At 41.2% G+C, this 20,081-nt stretch overlaps 1 protein-coding gene across 1 annotated transcript in view; it reads left to right on the forward strand.

Annotated features, from left to right (window-relative positions):
* The window catches only part of TRANK1 (tetratricopeptide repeat and ankyrin repeat containing 1), a gene marked incomplete at both ends in the record, with an annotated part of 47,385 nt that overhangs the window by 13,851 nt on the left and 13,453 nt on the right, over positions 1 to 20,081 (forward strand). The window contains 10 exons of the mRNA XM_082015129.1: positions 661 to 828; positions 2,169 to 2,327; positions 2,713 to 2,964; positions 3,814 to 3,990; positions 5,572 to 8,433; positions 9,034 to 9,233; positions 9,707 to 9,844; positions 14,002 to 14,142; positions 14,830 to 14,986; positions 16,783 to 16,871. Of these exons, the coding sequence (XP_081871255.1) occupies positions 661 to 828; positions 2,169 to 2,327; positions 2,713 to 2,964; positions 3,814 to 3,990; positions 5,572 to 8,433; positions 9,034 to 9,233; positions 9,707 to 9,844; positions 14,002 to 14,142; positions 14,830 to 14,986; positions 16,783 to 16,871 (4,343 nt within the window). The remainder of the gene's footprint in view (positions 1 to 660; positions 829 to 2,168; positions 2,328 to 2,712; positions 2,965 to 3,813; positions 3,991 to 5,571; positions 8,434 to 9,033; positions 9,234 to 9,706; positions 9,845 to 14,001; positions 14,143 to 14,829; positions 14,987 to 16,782; positions 16,872 to 20,081) is intronic.

Genomic DNA, 20,081 nt, shown 5'->3' on the forward strand with positions numbered 1-20,081 from the left:
GATAACCATTATACTTACTGTGTTTATGTGTGATCTGTAATACTTGTTGTGAAATACTATAGAGGATAGTAGTTCTGTTGAAAGCAATGGTACCTACCATTAGTCAAATTAGACATCTTTGTTATAAGGCTTATTACCAAGAAAATCTTGTGTTTTATGTTGCATAGGAAAGAAACTTAGTGCCTAGCTGTATATGTTCATGCCTGAATATGTGAAATATTCTGGTTTATTGAGTCACCTTCCAAACAGTAGCAAAATCCCTTGTTTTGTTTTTTCTTTATGTACAGAGCAGTTTGCCTAGAGCCTGGAGAGCAGGGTTGGGGCATAAGGGAGGAGGTGAATTCCACATACTGCCCCTGGCCGGTGAGATGCTCATGAGGCACCCAGTCACTTTGTGCTTCTGTGCTTCCATTTCCCAATTAATAATAATGAAGATAGAGTTTTAATTTTTTTGAAGGGGTTTCTTTTGGGGAAAATACCTAACAATATCTCATTCTTATGACACTGAAAAAATTTAGGGGGTTTTTTTGGGTTTTTTTTTTAAATTTAAATTATGCTAGAAATTTTGCCAGGAAATTAAAAATACAAAGGAAGACATAACAAAACCCCTGAGCTGTGAGAATTATTCTTTCACTGATGTTCATTCATGTAATGTTTTAGGCCAAACAGAAGATGTGGTTATGCTCCTGAATTTTGGGGTTGATCCCACTGTTCCAGATTCACGGTCAAGATATGTCATAGATATCTTGAAAAAGAACAAAAACTTTGATGCTGTAAAAGCTGTCAGCAATCACATTGAGAAACACACTTCCTCTGAGAAACAGACAGGTACTGCATGGACTGCCTGCTTTTCTTGTTTTAAAATTACATCCTTCAGATACAACGTTGTTTAATTTGTAATTGGTAACGGTAGGTGGTTTTTCTGTAACTTTTTCTATTTGTTGTCACTTTTCCTTGGCACTAACCAACCAGAACTTTAAGATAACAGCTGTATTAGCATTATTACTGTATTAGCCAAAAGCATAACCTTTTCAAAATAGAACTTGCTTGTGTCATGCAGATTTCAAAGCACAGATGGAGCAAAAGGCTGCACAGGCAAATCAAACTTGGCAAAAAGCAAAGATTTTAGGCTATATCCCCGATTTCATGTGTGTATTGCATATAAGTTCTCTGGAAGGCACCGGGTTTCATTGCACTTCCATTGTATGGCTCCTGCCAAGCAGATTCCCACAGTTCCTCTTTCTTTACTGAACAGATCTGCCCTGACCTGGAGAAGGTCTTAGCCCAGTGGTTCTCAGTTAGGAGGTTAACACCAATCCCCCTGTGGTAGTAATTGCTTTGGTTGGTGTTCCAGGTAGCTCAGTCTGTCTTTTATGGTCAATTTTTTTTTTTTTTTTGGCCAATGTATAGCCCCAAATTGTTTTCTAGGCTTAGCGCAAAATGAGAGGCTGGAGAATAAGCCACTTGCTTTACAGATAACAGCCTGAGGTTAATCCTGGTTGTCTTTGTCCTAAGGGATAAAACTGCTGTTTTGTTTGGTCTTTAAAGTACTTGAATTCCTCAAAGCTTTTAGGAAAGTCAAGCCACGTCTTTCCGTGTTCATTTAAGGGCATTTATTAGGACATAATTTAAAATCTGCCATTGCCCATTACCTAAGTATCTCTTAAACTTGTAGGTATGATTTTGGTGTGGTGGGGGTTTTTGCTTTTGTTTGTTCGTTTGTTTTGTGGTTTTTTTTTTTTTTCTTTTAAGAGGACAAATTATTTTGTGGCTGTATTTCTTAAATGCCACTAAGGAATCAGACAAGCTCAGGACACATGATTAAAACTATACTGAAAACATTACTGGTTTTAGTCATCTACTCTAAAAATTCAGAACAATGATATCACTGCGAGGCAGCAGTGTCCTGCCTGCATGCAGATCAACTTGTGAACTATTACAATTTTCAGCTTAGTGTATTATGGTAAAGAGTGTATTTGATGAGAGAATCAAATATCCTTTGGGATACAAAGTCCATCACAGGACTGGCTTTGGCAGGAAGTTTCAGCCATGTGATTTTAACCTGCCACTACACATTTCTCGGAGCCTTGAGATGTATCGTATTACAGGCCTGCACTGAAAACATGGCAGCAAGGAACTGGGTTTTCAATTTCTGTAATGTTTTGCAGGGAGGAATGAAAGCGGAGCCATAGCTGATGCAGATTCTCTCCTGGATGTTCTTGAACAGTTTGTCCAGTTCTACAAATTTGAAAATGGAGCACATCATAAAAATGTATTGAAGGAAGATGCAGTTAAGCAATTTCTGAAACTGCTGTCTTCTATGAAAGGTACAGCAAGTTCCCATCTCTCCCCTTCACAAAACTTAATTGCTGTGAAAAATGTGTTTGATGCTAATGTACAGGTTTTGCGCTCTTGCCTTTCCTTCCCTTCCCTGTTTCTGCAACTGATATTACTGGAACAATGTGCTTTTACTTATTCTTACTGTTGTGTTTTGTGCTTAGAACCACTGGGGTATGCACAAAATTTCAGTATGATGAATCAAAATCTTCAAACTTATTTGGCTGTCTGCATCAGGACAAAAAGATGCAAGTGTTCCATTTTGCTGTTCTGTACTTTCAATTTAGTGAGTTCATTATTCTGAAATTAGTTTACAGTGAGATTGATTTTATTAAGTGGTTTGAGTGAGTTATGTTGTCTTGACTGTCTTTGCAGAAATCCCCAAAGGGGTGGTTTGCAACATCTCCCATGCCTGTGCTAACAGCTTCATAAAACAGTTGCTGGAGAAGCAAATGTGGGATAAAGTTTTGCTGCTGCTAACAGGGAAAGCCAGTGGGGAAGAGCCGTCAGGTGGAGGACTCTTCAAAAACTGCAGTCTTTCAGATGTTGACATTGGCAACGTTATCAAGCAGTGTGACAGATCGGACAAACAAGTGCACCTCATAAGATGCTTGATTGAACGAGGAGGTGAAAAACCGTGCAATATTAATGTGTTACAATAGATCTGATACTTTATTTGGCATTTTTGGAACAACATTGTTTTAGAAATACCAACACATGTTTTTTGTGGCTCTGTATAAGTGCAGCAGCTTGTTGGAGTGCAGTCCACTGGCTGCATCCACTGCGTGCGACGTGGGGAGGCTTGTAAGGTTACGTGGGAGGGAAGATGTCTTTCAAATGAAATTTGGCTGTCAGGGTTGGTAAAAGGCAAAAAGCCAAAGATTATTGTTGCTTCTTTTCTTGTAGTTTCTTTGGTTTTTAATTTCTTTGTCTTCAACCACAATGTTATCCTGATTGATAGAAACTGTAGGCCACAGTCTTTGGGTTCAGTCTGTTGTTATGTTACAAGTAATTGACTACTTCAGTGATTTCAAAGGCATGACCAGATGTCTGTCTGTCTGTAGCTAGTGTGGACATCATAATTTTTCTTGTTTTGCATGCGGCTTATTGCTAGGATTACTCTGGCATTTTTCATTTCGCCTTATAATTTGATGGACACACAGTCCTGCTGCAGCATTGTGAGTGCCAGAGGTGCAAGGAGGCTTCTTGTTTTGGTCAGTAACTGACTTGAAGATATGCCTTTCTCTCTTCCTATCACAACAGGAGGACTGGTTGCTTACCTTAATGGGAGATCAGAGGAGAGTCTGAAGATTTTCTTAGTCAATAACTCTTTAATCGATACATGTAAAAAGCTGACAAAAAAAATGTCACCTACTCAGCAATCAGCATGTACCTTCATCTGTTTAGAACTTTCTGTAGTTTGCGGTTTTGGCGTTTCAGATTTAACCCCTGATACTTTCATGTCCTTCACACCAGCTCTGCCAGATGGGATTGGAACCAACTCTGAAATACCACTGCAAATATGTCTCAGAAAGAATTATTTTGAACTGGTGTATTTGCTGCTGACCAAAGGTGCAGATCCTCGAAATCTCTCCATTGCACAAGGAGATACTCCTTTGCATGCTGCAGTTTCCATCTGTTTAAATAATAGAGGTAAGGCTTTTGTGTGCCTGGGAAACACAAAGGGCTCTAGCAGATGTGCGCCATTTGCTTTCACAGAAACAGTTGAAAAACACCCCCATTTCTTACCTGTCCAGGCCACTGGCCCTTCTGCTGCTGTTTCCTGATGTGATAGCAGCAGATCAGGATGTTTGACTGTGTCAGAGCCCCCAAAGTTTGCAGGCCAGAGGGTACACAGCAGTCTTTGTTAAGCTGATGTGTTCTGCTTTGTGGTTGCAGTGGCTGGGGCTGTGAGGAGAGTTAACGGCAGCTTAGGTGACCGGGGGAATCAAGGAGCTGTAATGTCTCTGACAGTTACTGTTTTGTGAATGTATTTTTTTTTAATCAAGCTGATTAAGAAAGGAAGGCTCCTGTCTGAAACCCTGTACGGTGTGTACTAGGTGGGAATGAAGTAAACTAGGTGGAAATGAAGAAATCTAGGAAGAAACAAAGGCAAAGGCAAGAACGATGGCAGCAGACTTTGAAGGAAATCCTACAGTAGCGTCTGAAATCTGTTTCCCAATTTTTGTTCAGTTGTAAATCAAGCAAAGTTTTGTTCAGAGGAGGAGTGAGTGAGAAGACTGTAGGGCTTACATAAAAATGTAAGAATTTAAGATAAACTATCAAATTAAGTCCTAAATTCAGGTTTGATTTTAAATTAAGAAAAAAATGCATTTTTGAGTTGAAGGATTAAAATAGTAAAAAATACTGAATTTACTCATTTTTAAAGCACAAACATTTCATGTAATAGCTTTAAAGAGATCACAGGATAGATGCTGCCAGTTGTTTTTAAATCAAAAGATTAAGAAGTCCAATGACAATATCTTCTTTTAAGTATTTTTCACTGTGTAAAGTTTTTGGGGTGGAATTTCTTTATGATGATTTTGGTGTGTCACTATTTTACAGTTAGGAAAGAAATGTTTAACACATATTATCTGGTTTAATTCACGTATATTATCCCAATTAAATCCAGACAGCTGTGGAATATCTCATTTCTTTTTTTTTCCTGAGGGAGGTATTGGACTAATCTTATTTTGTAGGAAATTGCTTTAGGGACCTCAGATGTCAGGAAATAATTGGGATTTGCCACAGGTTATTTTAGGAAACCTAAGTTATCTGCAGCAGATTACTTCTGGGTGGCATATTAAAGTGAGCCAAACGACCCCAGAGCAGTGTGCAGAGCTGCTACTTGTCCAGATGACCAGAGTCACCAGCCTAGCTTGGGGAGCACTCAGGGCTGATGTTAGAAGATGAACGAATCTGTCTGCACCCTGAGATTAAAAAAAGGAATGTAATTGATGCTACAGGAACAATTGCAGCACTAGGGATTTCTAAATCTTTGCTTCCAATGTATTGTTTTCCCTGAATATTAGAAAAGCTCAGTTTGAGCCATTTCAAATAAGCATCTTTTACAAACATGAAATGTAGTTTTTTTTTTTCTTTCGAAAGCAAATTGATTTTCATTTAATAGCTGCAGAAAAAGTTAAAAATCATTGACCTACAAAGCAGCCTTGTAAAGCAAGTGTTTGTTTTTTTTTTTTTAAATTTATTTATTATCTGTTCTCTTGCTTTCAGATGGCATTGGTTTAAACATCCTGAACTATCTACTTGATCTCTTTGCTTCAAGACCTTCCAACTTCCCATATCTTAATCCAAACATACAAGATGAGAATGGAAATACAGTGATGCACGTTGTTTTTCAGAGAGGAGTTTCAAAACAGGCTAAGAGAATAATGGAGTCATTGGCAAAATTTGATGTTAACTTTAATATAAAAAACAAATTAGGAAGAGATGTGAGGCATAGAATTAAAAAAAATGACCCACTGTTACTTGCCTGGAATAATGCTGCACTGGAGAAAAAGAAGCACCGTCAGGATATAGTGGGGCAGTTGGTTAAAACATCTAAGCCCATTCCAGCCTCTGAGATTCCACAGCCAAAGAGCACAGGGCGTGCTTTGTCAGGATCCTCATTAAAGGCACCATCTGGCAACACAGAGCATAATGATTCAAAAACCCTGTCTTCTGTGAAGACAAAAAAAGATGAGTTGGCAAAGCAGGAAACAGAAGGAATAAATAGCCCCTTAACGCTGCAGGAAAGTCTAGTGCAGGCAATCACAGCTTTAATTCAGCAACTGAAATTGGGTGACACCCTGAGAAAGGATCATTCTCTGGTACAAAAGCCATCTTCAGCCCAGACTAATTTGGAAGAGGGAAGAAGTGAGTCCTCACAACCTTGTGGAAGCATAGCTTATCCTGAAGGAAAAGGGGATGACTGGGAGAAAAAAGGAGCCAGGGAATTTAGTATGGCCCTGCCTAATAGCGAGAAGGAAGAACCAGAGGAAGAGAAGGGGAAGATTCTGGATATGGAGGCATATGTGCAGGAGTTTGATAACATGACCTGGGAAATAGAGTGTACTCCTGAATTGCTGAAGATGTTGGGCAGCAAAGCTGTGCCTCATTATCTGAAAACTAAAACTATAATGACAATTAAGCAGCTTGGCACTGGGGAGTGGACCAGGGGCCTTCAGAAGCCACTGAAACACTTGAAAGCCGATATCCAGCTGTATGAAGCCAAGTTGGGCAAAGGTGCAAGAATGCTATGGGAGCTTGCAATAGACTTTTCTCCTCGTTGCAGCGAGAGTGCGGAAAAGATTATGGAGACAGAACAGACAAAAAGTCTTCCAGAAAAATCGGGTAGAGTTTACACGGAAATAATCAGAATTTGGGCCATTGTTCTTGACCACTGCAAGCTGAACCGTGTCTTAGATAATATATGTATTTCCTACAATCGTGGTTTATCCTGCATCTTGAGGAAGAAACTCAAGGGCATAAATGAAGGACATCAGAAGCACAGTGTGACAACGCAGAAGCGCGTTCCGCGTTGTTATGTTGAAGACTCAGAGGCAGAAAAATCAAAAGAACATACCATACCTGAGTATTTCCCTCCAGCCAGTGCAGCAGAATTGGAATACAATATAATGAAATTTCACAGCTTCAGTACTAACATGGCGCTTAACATTATAAATGATGTACATTCTTCTGTTGAATACCCTTTCCGGGTTGGGGAGTTGGAGTATGCAGTAATTGATCTCAATCCAAAGCCCATGGAACCAATCATTTTAATTGGGAGAAGTGGGACAGGGAAGACAACTTGCTGCTTGTATAGGCTTTGGAAGAAATTCTGTTCTTACTGGGAAAAATCCACCCTCGCAAATGGTCCTCTGCTGGAGAGGCAGACATGGCAGCAAAGACAGTGCAGTGAGGTTGAAAAAACTAGGTTAGAGAAGGAAGAGAGTGAAGTAAAACAGGACAGTGATGATTCGAGTGACGAGCAAGAGCAGGACAGTGAGGATGAAAAGGTTCCTGCGGGTACAGCTGGTGCGGAAATGAATTCATGTGATGACCATGAAGAAGACCAAATGCACAGCACAGAAGCATTGAACAGGCTGGAGCACCTGCACCAGATCTTTGTGACAAAAAATCCTGTCTTGTGCCAAGAAGTTCAGAAGAATTTCATCGAACTTAGCAAGTCTTCCAAGGTAACCAGTCACTTCAAGCCTCTGGAGCCAAATGTGCACAAGCTACAAGACATTAAAGATGAAAATTTTCCGTTGTTTGTCACCTCCAAGCAGTTGTTGCTGTTACTGGATGCATCCATGCCTGACCCATTTTTTCTGAGAGACGAAGATGGAAGCCTTAAAAGAACCATTGTTGGTTGGAGTCCTCAGGAAGACTTGGTTGTACCAAATTGGCAAGATGAGGATGAAGAAGGTAATGTTGAAGCAGAACATGATGATGATGAAGGAGCTGCAGATGTGTACTCTAGGGAAAGTGATCCTCGGACTTTTGTGACTTATGATTTATTTACAAATGAAATATGGCCAAAAATGATAAAAGGTAAAAGCCTGTACAATCCAGCACTGGTTTGGAAAGAAATAAAATCATTTCTGAAAGGCTCTTTTGAGGCACTGAGTTGCTTTGGGGGTAAACTTACTGAGGAGCAGTACAAAAAGCTAGGCCGAAAGAGGTCACCGAACTTCACAGAAGACAGGAGTGAAATCTATCACCTCTTTTGTCTTTATCAGCAGATACGATCGCAGAGAGGTTACTTTGATGAAGAAGATTTGCTGTATAACTTATCTCAAAGACTGTCAAAGCTCAGGGAGCTGCCGTGGTCCATCCATGAGTTCTATGGTGATGAGATACAGGATTTCACCCAAGCTGAGTTAGCACTGTTAATGAAATGCATCAATGACCCTAATGCCATGTTTCTAACTGGTGACACTGCCCAGAGCATAATGAAGGGAGTTGCTTTTCGTTTTAGTGATCTGAGGTCACTGTTTCATTATGCAAGCAAGAACTCCTTGAACAAGAAGCAGCGTGTTAGAAAACCAAAAAGGATATATCAGTTGTACCAGAACTACAGGTCACATTCAGGTAGAGTAACAAATTTCCTTATGATCTGAGCCTGTGCTCTTTAGATGTCACTAATGATGGAAGTTTTCTACTGGTCAATTTAAAACAGCAGCCTGTTTTTTTAAGAGGTCAGATGGTCAGCTTTTTCTGACATGCAGATTCTGTATTTTGACATCTCGCTGGAAAACCAAGAACAAACATTGTTTAAATTGTCATTTTTTGAACACTCATGATTATTGCGTGTTTTGACAGTATTTGTTTGAAGGAAAACTTAACAAATAATTGTACCCATTTCTGTTGTCTCATCCCAAAATCGCTGGACTTTGCAGCACTGGTGTTCTGCTGCTGCTTTTCTTATTTGTTTCTCATTTATGACCTTCATTTTATGAGGATGCTGCTAAGCCTTTGTAGCATGGTTTCTGATCTTTGCAGGCCCAAGAATGAGGTCCACTCAAAATGGCAGAAACATCAAGGGGACCTTACAGCTTCTCTCTTCTCTGACTAGTGTTTTTTGTTATTATATTTCTTAATTTCAAAATTCTAACAATCTCTTAAAAGTGTGTTTGCAAGAGAGTATGAGACAGACTGAAGTTTTTAAAATCTGTATTCTGCTTATTACAGGTATTCTCCGTTTAGCATCTGGAGTGGTTGATTTGCTTCAGCATTATTTCCCAGAATCTTTTGATCGCCTTCCTAAGGACTGCGGTCTCTTTGAAGGACCAAAACCTACAGTCTTGGAGTCCTGCAGTGTTAGTGACCTAGCAATTCTGCTGAGGGGCAACAAAAGGAAAACGCAACCCATTGAATTTGGAGCACATCAGGTTTGCTTTTCCTAGGTATACGGCTTTTTGCAGATTCTTCCAGCTCTGTTGCTAAATCATCATTTTATATTGACTGCCCACAACTTTCCTTTTTAAGCACTTGTATCTCGCTGATAAATTATGCTTTTTAAACTTAGGAACCTTTATTGTGTTGGTTTCTGATTCTTCTTAATACATGTCTGGCTCTTTCTGTTCTTTTTTGCATCAGGTGTTTCCTGTCCTGTTCCTTTCTAACTCCAAATTTTCTTACACCAGATCTATGACTGTCTTCTCATATAAATGTATGCATTTATAAGTCTTCTAGAGGCGGCTTTGTGACCTTTTTTGCAGAATGTGCTGGAATGAATGTGCTAAATGCTGTCTGGTTTTGAGAAAGCTCTTACATTATCGTGATGTTTGTTTGCTTTCTCTATGAGGCTGTTATCTTCTTTTGCTTCCTAATTTATTCCTTTCATTAATGTATTTTATGACAGGTGGTATTAGTGGCAAATGAAACTGCAAAGGAGAAGATACCCGAGGAACTCAGTTTAGCACTTGTACTGACAGTTTATGAAGCAAAGGGCTTGGAATTTGATGATGTACTCCTTTACAACTTTTTCACAGACTCGGAGGTATTTAATTCTTACCCATTTTCTGCATTTTTTGTTAATGTCTTGATTTTACAAGTGGTCTAATTGGCTTTCCAGCTGGGGAAGGTTTCATTGTTTTCTCTGAAGGTGGTTGGTTTTATCACAGTAAAAAACAGAGCTATGAATTAACGCCTCTTCCCTTAGTGCTGCATTTTCCTTCAGGCTGGCTGTTGCAATTTAAGGGAGAGCCTTGGGGTTCACACAGCAGCGCATAAACACACACACTTCTGCTACATGCAAAGGCTGCTGCACTAGCTTACAGCATGTCCCTACCAGCTGCTCCCTCTTCAGGTCCATCACCCTCACATACTCTTTATCTTATATTGGGGTTCTGGGTTCTAGAAAAACACCTTAGACCCCCTGCTTTGCATCACTACTCTGTTCAGAGTGTGATTTTTTTGGTGTGCTAGCTGATAGAAATAATTTCTCAGCCCCAGACAAAATGAAACAGAATTAACTTTTTTAATTAAAAGCTTAGTAAAACAATTATGTTTAGACTCAAATAGTGTGCGTATGTGTTTGGGGGCAGAGGGTGTGCTTGGTAGACATCCACAGCTTAGCTCCAGAAAACTCGTTCCGGTCTAGCTGAGGAGTTTGTCAGGAAGCAGGATGGTCTCTGTAGCAGAGACCATTGCCTGTAAAATGGCCTCGAATGAAGGCGACTTTTTTTCCTGGAGGTGTTTTGTATTTTTTATGTACTTCCTTTTCCCCCTTAGCGGTTCTCCAGGGAGCTCAGACCCTGCCCTGCCAGGGTTTCCTGTAACTCCAGACCCTGCAGGGAGTGGTCCTCTAGGCTCTTAGCAAAGAGCTGTCGGCTGCAGGAGCCTCGCTGCTGTTGCTGGAATGTCACCCAGCCCCACCGCCCCAGCTAGGCAGTAGGCAGCATCCTTACTGAACATGCCTGCAGAGAGCCGAGAATGCCCACGGCTGAGCTGCTCTGCAATTAAACGTTCAGTGTGAACATCTCTGTTGCAGATGCCCTCTGCTTCTAGCCCTTAAAACAGTGTCTCATACGGGGTTTTCAGCAGATGAAAATCACAGATGTGTAAAGGAAAATAGGGCAGTTTACTCATCTACTAGCCTCTGTGCAGAGTCGCATTACGTAGTGAGGGTGGAAGGAAGGAACTTGAGGTGAATGACCTAGAATATTGCTTACTGAGATTTGGGGACATTATTATACTGGCTGTCATGATAGATTTCTCGAAGTTGATATGTTTTTGGTGATGTGAGTTGTGCTCAGAAAAACAATGAACTAATAGCAGAATCGGAAGTTGAGTGTGGTGAGCATTTTAAGTCAGCTAGACTAATTGGCTTGGAGAACTGTTCCCATATAATTCTTCTGTTTTCCTGCAAGTCACGAGTAATTGAGTTGATTTGAGCAGGCAAGAAATAAACTCACCCTGAAGTTTTCTAGGTTTGAAAAGTTGAATTTCTGGACTGTTGTAAACACAGCAAATATGGCTGTGTACTCCTTACATTTTTTGAGTTTCTTTTTGTTGGACTTGAAAATGAGATTTGAAATGAGTCTTGTTTCATGAAGCAGGTTAAATGAAGACTCAAAAAGGGAAAAACTCTAAGCCCCAAAAACCCAGCAAGCTGTTGACCAAATTGATACCATTACCTGTTGGTTATGTTGTAGTCCATGACAGGCTTAGGAGTGTTTTGATTGATGATATATTGCAATCATAACTTCAAAATACATTTTGCAAGAAAAGTTTCCCTCATTTTTTCCAGTTAAGACAGTTAACATGTATTAGGTTGCTTAATACTCTGAACTATGGGTGTGTGTATATATAAAAATTTAAAAAGTGCTATTTCAGACTTATTATGATTACTTTTCAGTTTGTGTCAAACTTGACACTGTGTAATCAGGTTTCCGTTAAATACCAAAAAAGAGGAGAACATAACAACTTAAAACATACTTATGATTTTCTGGGTTGTTAGTTTTGTGTGGGATCAGGAACCTGCAGAAAGGTGTGATCAGCACCTGGCGTTTTGGCATTTGTTGAATGACATGAGAGTGCATACCACCAATCTGCTGCCACACTTAACATTTATTTAAGAATGTTTGTGCACATTTATAGAAATTTCTCACATGTACATATGTCAGAGTCCAATATTATCTGACTATGCTTTTTTAGGTATTCCACATAAGTAGTTTTTTGCTCATCTCTGAGCCTTCTTCCAAGGGTGCGTGTTGGTTGGTAACATTCCACTCCCTGGCTCAGACCAGCATGTAGTGATTACTGGTGTTGCACAGTGAGCTTAATACATTTATCGCATGAATGACCAGCCCTCTTGCCTGTGCGCAGTCAGGATGAAAACATATGCCTGTATGGGATATTGATGGGTCCACCTCCACAGCTTCAACTCTTTTGTATTGTCCGTGGCTGAACCCGCCCCGCACCTTTCCCCCTCTTCTCGTCATGGTTTACATGAGCAATGACGACTTGCATGCCAAAGATGGTGTGCCAAATGGCCCTCCTCTTATCCACTGCCTTTTCCTGACAAGGCAAATGATCTGGGCCCTGTTCAGAGAACTGCCTCTTCAGCTCACTAACTAAAGGACAGCAGCCACTTGCCTCTGCTTCTATGGATCCTACATGCTTCAAGTCTCCTTGGTGCTACCAAGGTTGGGCAAGGTTGAGTTGTGAGCCTGCTGGCCTACGACTCGCTGAGCTTGGCAGCTGCCCATCCTGACCTACAGGCTCAGATCTATCCAAGCCTTAGATAGCTGATTTTAGCATGACAGTTTGCAGCTTATAAGCGTTACCCCACCACCGTTTACTTCTTATCCTTCCCTGGGCTGGCAGGGAGCTGCCTGGCCCAGCAGACAACACGCCCCCATGGTGAGTCTGCCTGTTGCAGTATTGGGGTTTGTAGGAGGATCTTCAGCACTAAGACTAAACCTTAAGCCTCGGCCGTACTGAGGGTAACCTAATTTGCTCCTTTTCACCATGGATGGGTTATCCATTGTAGGGGTGTATCTCCAGGTTTATCTGAAAATTTATAGTCCACCCAAGGAAGTTTTCATGTTTAATATAAAATTTACTTATTTACATTAGGCGTTGCATGTGATCTGGATTTAGATGAGTAATACAGCAGTATCCTGTAATCACAGGCATAATTTAACAGTGGCAATATACAGCAAAATCACAATACAAACACGATTCCCATTAGCAGTCCCTAGATGCTCCACCATCATGATGCTGGGCATCCCCAGTCCCCAGCAAGTAATATGTAGCTTGAAGCCAGCTCAAGCCAGTTGCGCTCTTCCAGGTTTGTTTTATTTGGTGCTCAGGTTTTACGCACTCTGGGCCATGTATTCACTTTGGCCATGTTGGTCTGGCTGGCTCAGGAAAACATTACTCTCTAGTAGCTGTTTCAGGGACAGTTGTGTAGTCAGCCTGATGACTGCCTGGTACAGCTGTGTATCTCAAACCAAGGTTACCCTCCAATACCATTTGTATTGAGATGAATTTCAGCTTTCTTGATGAAAATTGGTGGTCATTCTTTATGTGCTTCCCTGAGAGAATATCTTTTTTCTTTTTCCACCTGTGGAAAAATAAGGGAAGATTGGCGAAGAGGATTGTAAACATGCTCAAGTAGCTTGCAGCTGTGGTTAGAAAAACACATATATCATACTAATTCTTGTTTAGCCTTGTGTGTTGGACAAGTAGGATATCTGTGTTTAGATAACATAGGCCTGTGATAGACTTAGAGGCACCCTATCAAACATGCTTGAGATTCCTGCCCTGCTGTGGGAAAGATCAAAGCACGTTAGTAAACTACATCTGTGTGAACGCCTGAAATACAGGTGAGAACAACAGGTTCGGTGATCCTCTTGTCATGGACCAAGCTCCACGGTCCCTGTGTCCCCATTTGTGTGCCTCTGCCTGGGTGCTGCTTCAGGGATCCCCCAGTTGGTGAGGTAATGAAAATAAATTTACTCTACATTTCATCTGTGGTTTTGTAGTTGTTCCTGTGTACTGCCTGTGCCGACTCACACACCACCCATCTCCTCTGAGCCTTCTTCAGTTGTGGGGGTGTGTTGGTCAGTCACAACATATGACCTTATTTGCATATGTGGGCAGTAGTGATTGCTGCATACAAGTAACCTCATTGTCTTGACATTTTAGGCTAGCAAAGAATGGAAGATTATTTCTTCTTATACTCCTGATTCAGATGTGCAAGTAGGAAGCAAATTGCTAATTGAAATGCCTTTAGAGGATGCTACTGGTATGCAGAAAAGAACTCCTTTTAATGTAGAAATGTACAAGGTGAGTTTTTCATAACATTGGGAATAGGAAGGATAAACTAAATTCCTACATCTTGGAAATTTCTTCAAGAAATACTTTCATCCTGTAGTTCCACATTTATCAAGGTTGCTTTATCTTTTTAGTTGTTGTTCACATTTGTATAATAGAATCTTGATTTTGAAACATAAAAAGTTTTTTCAAATGTGATTTGATAAGAGAGTAGAAACTACATGTAATAAACTCTTAGGTATATTTACAGAACAGCTGTAGTTAAAGCAAATAGCAAATCAGCTTGTCAATATTTATTATTACTTTAGTCTGGTTTCAGATTGGTGTCACTACCTTAAAATTAAGGAAACTTCTTAGAATCTAGTGAGTCAGATATTTGCAGGATTGTATGGTAAAAAGTCACTAATTATATGTGCAAGTGATTACAAGGAAAATGGACTGTCACACCTGCAGCTGCTAGATTTGCTGTTGCAGTAGCTGCATGCAAATTAGCTGGAAAATGGCTTATGTAATTGAAGAATCACATATTTAGTATTTAGACTTGCTTAAAGATACTTTCTTATCTGTTACTCATTCTGTATATATTTGCTGTTTTTTTTATAAGTGCAAAGTATCTTTGTTTCTAACAATTTAGCTCATCTGGTGTTTCATTTATTTTATTTTATTTTGGTGTGTTGCCTTTTTTTTGTTCTGCTTCAGATGCTGAATGGAGAACTAAAGCAATTGTATACTGCCATTACAAGAGCCAAGGTCAATCTTTGGATCTTTGATGAAGACAGTGATAAACGGGCTCCAGCTTTTAAGTATTTCATCAAAAGAGAATTTGTTCAGGTTGTCAAAGCAGATGAAAAGAAAGGTAAAGTTATCCTAAAACTTTCTTAAAAGGCTTTCAGACAGGACAGCCTACTCATGCTTTCTTGCTTTTAGGCTGTGTAATAAAGAAGGTTAAATTCCTTGGTCCCTCTGCCTTTGCAAATTTCCAGCAATTTCAGTGGGTCTTACTTCTTTTGGCTCTAAAGATCAGTTGTATATGTTAATACATAACTTTGTCACTAATTCATTAGTATAATTTTTCCTGCACGGTAATGAAGGCTTTTCATGGAAAACCATCCCAGCCAAAAGATATTTTTCAAATTAAAGAATTTGGTTTCTGTGAAGAAATCTGGTGGGAGATGTGGTGGTCGGAGGCCGTCTTGGGCTTAGCGACCATGACATGATAGAATTCTCAATTGTGAGCGAAGTAAGGAGAGGTGTCAGCAAAACTGCTACCATGGACTTCCGGAGAGCAGACTTTGGCCTGTTCAGGTCACTGGTTGAGAGAGTCCCTTGGGAGACAGTCCTGAAGGACAAAGGGTCCAGGAAGGCCGGACAGTCTTCAGGAAGGAAATCTTAAAGGCGCAGGAGCAGACGGTCCCCATGTGCCGTAAGAAGAGCTGGCGGGGAAGGCGACCGGCCTGGCTGAACAGGGAGATTTTGCTGGGACTCAGGGAAAAGAGGAGAGTTTATCACCTCTGGAAGAAGGGGCAGGCAACTCACGAAGAGTACAAGGATCTCGTTAGGTCAAGCAGGGACAAAATTAGAAAGGCAAAAGCCCAGCTAGAGCTCAGTCTGGCCACAGTCGTAAAGGATAATAAAAAATGCTTCCACAAATATATTAACAACAACAACAAGAGAGGCAAGGAGAATCTCCATCCCTTACTGGATATGGCGGGGAACATTGTTTCCAAGGATGAGGACAAGGTTGAGGTACTTAATGCCGCCTTTGCCTCAGTCTTTAATAGCCAGTCCAGGTATCCACAGGGTATTCAGACCCCTGAGCTGGAAGGCCGGGATGGAGAGCACAATAACCCGCCCATAATCCGGGAGGAAGCAGTTAAGGACCTGTTAAGCCACCTGGACTCCCACAAGTCTATGGGGCCTGATGGGATCCACCCGAGAGTACTGAGAGAGCTGGCGGAGGAGCTTGCCAAGCCACTCTCCATCATTTATCAGCAGTCCTGGTTAACAGGGGAGGTCCCAGAAGACTGGGGTTGTTCAGTCTGGAGAAAAGGAGGCTGAGGGGAGACCTCATTGTTCTTTACAACTACCTGAAAGGAGGTTGTGGCGAGGTGGGTGTTGGTCTCTTCTCCCAAGTGACTAGTGATAGAACGAGAGGAAATGGCCTCAAGTTGCACCAGGGGAGGCTTAGATTGGATATTGGGAAAAATTTCTTCACTGAGAGGGTGACCAAGCATTGGAAGAGGCTGCCCAGGGAGGTGGGCAACCATCTCTGGAAGTGTTCAAAAAACATGTGGGTGTGGCACTTCAGGACATGGTTTAGGGGACATGGTGGTGCTGGTTTAATGGTTGGACTTGATGATCTTGAAGATCCTTTCCAAACTTAGTGATTCTGTGAAGACAGTGGATTTACTCAAAGTTTTGTCCAAAAACCAAGCATAATTTTTAAAGATCTTTCAATACCAAACACAACTTGTTGATTTTCAGTGCTGATTGAAAGGGATAAAATGTGTTTAACTCGGTTACCATTGCTGGTGTGAGCACAAATCATGAAGAGTTTGGAACATTATGAGATGTTAATACTTCGTTTTGGTACATAAGTGGTTTCTGTTCTTTATCCATTCTATCATAAAATGTTTACCCCTGACGTTCTAGACTTAGACGACAGCATGTTTGCTAAAACTTCAACTCCAGAAGAATGGATTGCACAGGGGGACTACTACGCTAAACATCAGTTCTGGGAGGTAGGAGCATATGTTTATCTGAAATAAGGATTCTTGTCTATTCTGGAACTTTTTTTTTCCCTTTGCATCTATAAAATTATCTGTAAACCTTCAGCTGCTCTGTAGCAGTGTATCTTAGTTTGTGGTTTGTAGTTGTGTAGGTGTCTACAGACTACTTGTAAATGACTTGCAAGAATTAAGTAGGGAGGGCAAGCCTATTGTCTGTAATCTTAAATTCACTACACAGAAATTTGCAGTCCAATGAAGGGAAATTTTAATGCACACAAATGAAAGACGGTTGGAAAAAACAATTATTAGCAACAGCTGGAATTGACTAGAATTTGTGAATCTAAACCACATGCTTGACAATATCATTGCACATTAGTGTAGGAAAACAAAAACATTTCTTGGAAGTATATTGATTTGGGTGATGATCTCAGAGCCCTTTTATGGGTTTTTTTTGGACAGTAATTAAGGGAGGGATACAAAACACACATTAAGGAACAGCATGTAACAACCAAAGGGAGCACTCAGAAAACCGCAGAAAGAGTAGCAAAATTATGGTTTCATTCCCTTTAAATAAAGAACATGGAGATTTTAGTCTTTTATTTCCTAAATTGATAGTTAATACAATCCAGATATGGGATGACAGTTAATGGAATGGAGGCAAAACCCAGCCAGGACAAGGACACCATGAATTCTTACAAAGAATTAAGGAATATCTCTAGATCAACTGCCCTTGTCCTTGTGGGTGATTTTTAACTTCCCAGACATCAACTGAGAGTATCATATGGCAGACGCAAACTATTCCAGGAAATTTCTGAAGCATGTTGGTGATAACTTCTTGGTACAGGTACTAAGGGAGCCAACTAGCAAAGGAGCCAACTAGCCCTCCTAGATTTGTTGTTTGTAAACAGAGACGGACTTGCGGGCAAAGTGGTGATGGTGGCTGTCTTGGTCACAGGGACCACCAGTTAGCCAAGTTTCAAATAGTTGGTGATGGGGAAAAACTGCCAACAAAACTTCAAGCCTGGATATGGGCAGGGCAGACTTCGGGCTGCTGAAGGAGCTAGTTAGTAAAGTCCCCTGGGAATCTGCTTTTGAAGATGTTTGGGTCCATGAATGGTGGTTGCTTTTTAAGAGCTGTCTCTTAAAAGTGCAGGACTGGGCAATTCCAAAATGTCAGAAGTCAAGCAAGCGGGGCAGAAAGCCCGTTTAGTTGAGCAGGGTTCTTCTTCTAGGACTTGGTCAGAAAAGAAAAGTGTATGGACATTGGAAGCAAGGATAGGAGACATGGGAGGATTACAGAGATGCTGTTAGCTGTTGTAGGGAGAAAATTTGTGCAGCCAAAGCTTAATTAGAGTTCAAGCTGGCCAGCACTGTGAAGGACAACAAAAAGGGCTTTTAAAAATATGTTAACAGTGAAGGGAGGATCAGAGATAACACTGGTTCATTACTTGGTGAGGTCAGTCACCTCACAAATAGGGATGTAGACAAAGCAGAGACGTTTAATGCCTTCTTTGCCTCTGTCTTTAACACCAGTGATGGGCCCTGGGACCCCCCAGAACCCTGTGTTGGAAGACTGTGCTTGGGGGGGTGGTGATAAACTCCCAGCTGACTCTGAACTTGTTTGAGGCTTGCTGCTTCAGTTGGGTGTGCATAAATCTGTGGGGCCCAATGGGATTCATCCCAGGGTAATGAAAGAGCTGGCCAATTTTATTGTGGGACCTCTCCATTATTTTTCAACAGTCTTGGGAGTCTGGAGAGGTCCCAGTCACCTGGAAGCTGTCAAATTTTTCCCAATTTTCAAGAATGGTAAGAAGGAAGACCCAGTTAAGTACAGGCCTGTCAGTCTCACTTCAGTGCCTGGTAAAATTATGGAGAAGGTTGTTCTGGGAGTTACTGAAAAACACTGGAGAGAATGCAGTCATTGGTCATAGCCAGCATGGGTTCACAAGGGGAAAGTCCTACTTAACCAGTTTAATTTCCTTTTATGATAAGGTCACCCATCTAGTTGACCAATGGAAGCAAGTAGATTTGGTGGGTTTTGGATTTTAGCAAAGCTTTTTCGTCTCTCACAGTATCCTTCTGGACAAAATGTCAGCGCACAGCTAGACAAATCCATAATACGCTGGGTAAGCAATTGGCTGACAGGTTGGGCTCAAAGAGTTACAGTAAATAGGATTACATCAGGCTGGCAGCCAGTCGCCAGTGGGGTTCCCCAGGGCTCAATTCTAGGGCCAGTGCTCTTTAATGTTTTTATAAATGATCTGGATGCAGGAATCAAATATACATTACGTAAATTTGCTGTCGATCCTAAACTAGGAGCTATGGACTGCTTCGAGGGTAGAGAGGCTTTACAGACAGATCTGGATAGACTAGAGATCTCTGCAATCCCCAACTCTATGAATCATAATTTAACAAGAGCAAGTGCTGGATTATGCACCTGGGATGGGGTAATCCTGGGTATATGTACAAACTGGGGGACGAGAGGCTGGAGAGCAGCCCTGCGGAAAGAGATCTGAGGTTTGGGTTGATGGCAAGTTGAATAAGAATCAACAAAAAAGGGCCGGCTGTGTCCTGAGGTGCATGAAGGACAGCATAGCTAGCTGGTTGAGGGAAGTGATTGTCCCACTCTACATTTCACTGGTGCAGCCCCACCTCAAGTACTGTGTGCAGTTTTGGGTGCCTGAAATAAGAAGGACATCAGACTATTAGAGTGTCTCCAGAGGAGAGTGACTAAGGTGGTGAGAGGTCTTGAGGGCAAGACTTACAAGGAGCAGCTGAGGTCATTTGGTTTCTTCAGCTTGGAGAAGAGAAGGCTGAGGAGTGACCTCATGGCAGTCACAACTTCCTCAAAGGAGGCAGCGGAGGTGGAGGTGCTGATATCTTCTCTCTGGCAACCAGTGATAGGGCGCGAGGAAAAGGAACGAAGCTGCATCAGGAGAAGTTCACATTGGTCATTAGGAAGACATTTTCCACTGAGAAGGTGGTTGGTCACTGAACAGGCTCCCCAGGGTCACGGCACCAAGCCTGTCAGAGTTCAAGGAGCATCTGGATGATGCTCTTAGCCATATGGTTTAGTTTTAGGTAGTCCTGCAAGGAGCAGGGAGTTGGACTTTACAATCCTTATGGGTGTCCCTTGCAATTTGAGGTAATGTATGATGCTATGAAATAAAATTTTGGATGCTCTTTTTGATCATGGCAGACAAGGCTTCCATTTTTTGCTCA

This window comes from Phaethon aethereus, assembly GCF_964289735.1.
Source record: "Phaethon aethereus genome assembly, chromosome: 2".
Classification (NCBI taxonomy): Eukaryota; Metazoa; Chordata; class Aves; order Phaethontiformes; family Phaethontidae; genus Phaethon; species Phaethon aethereus.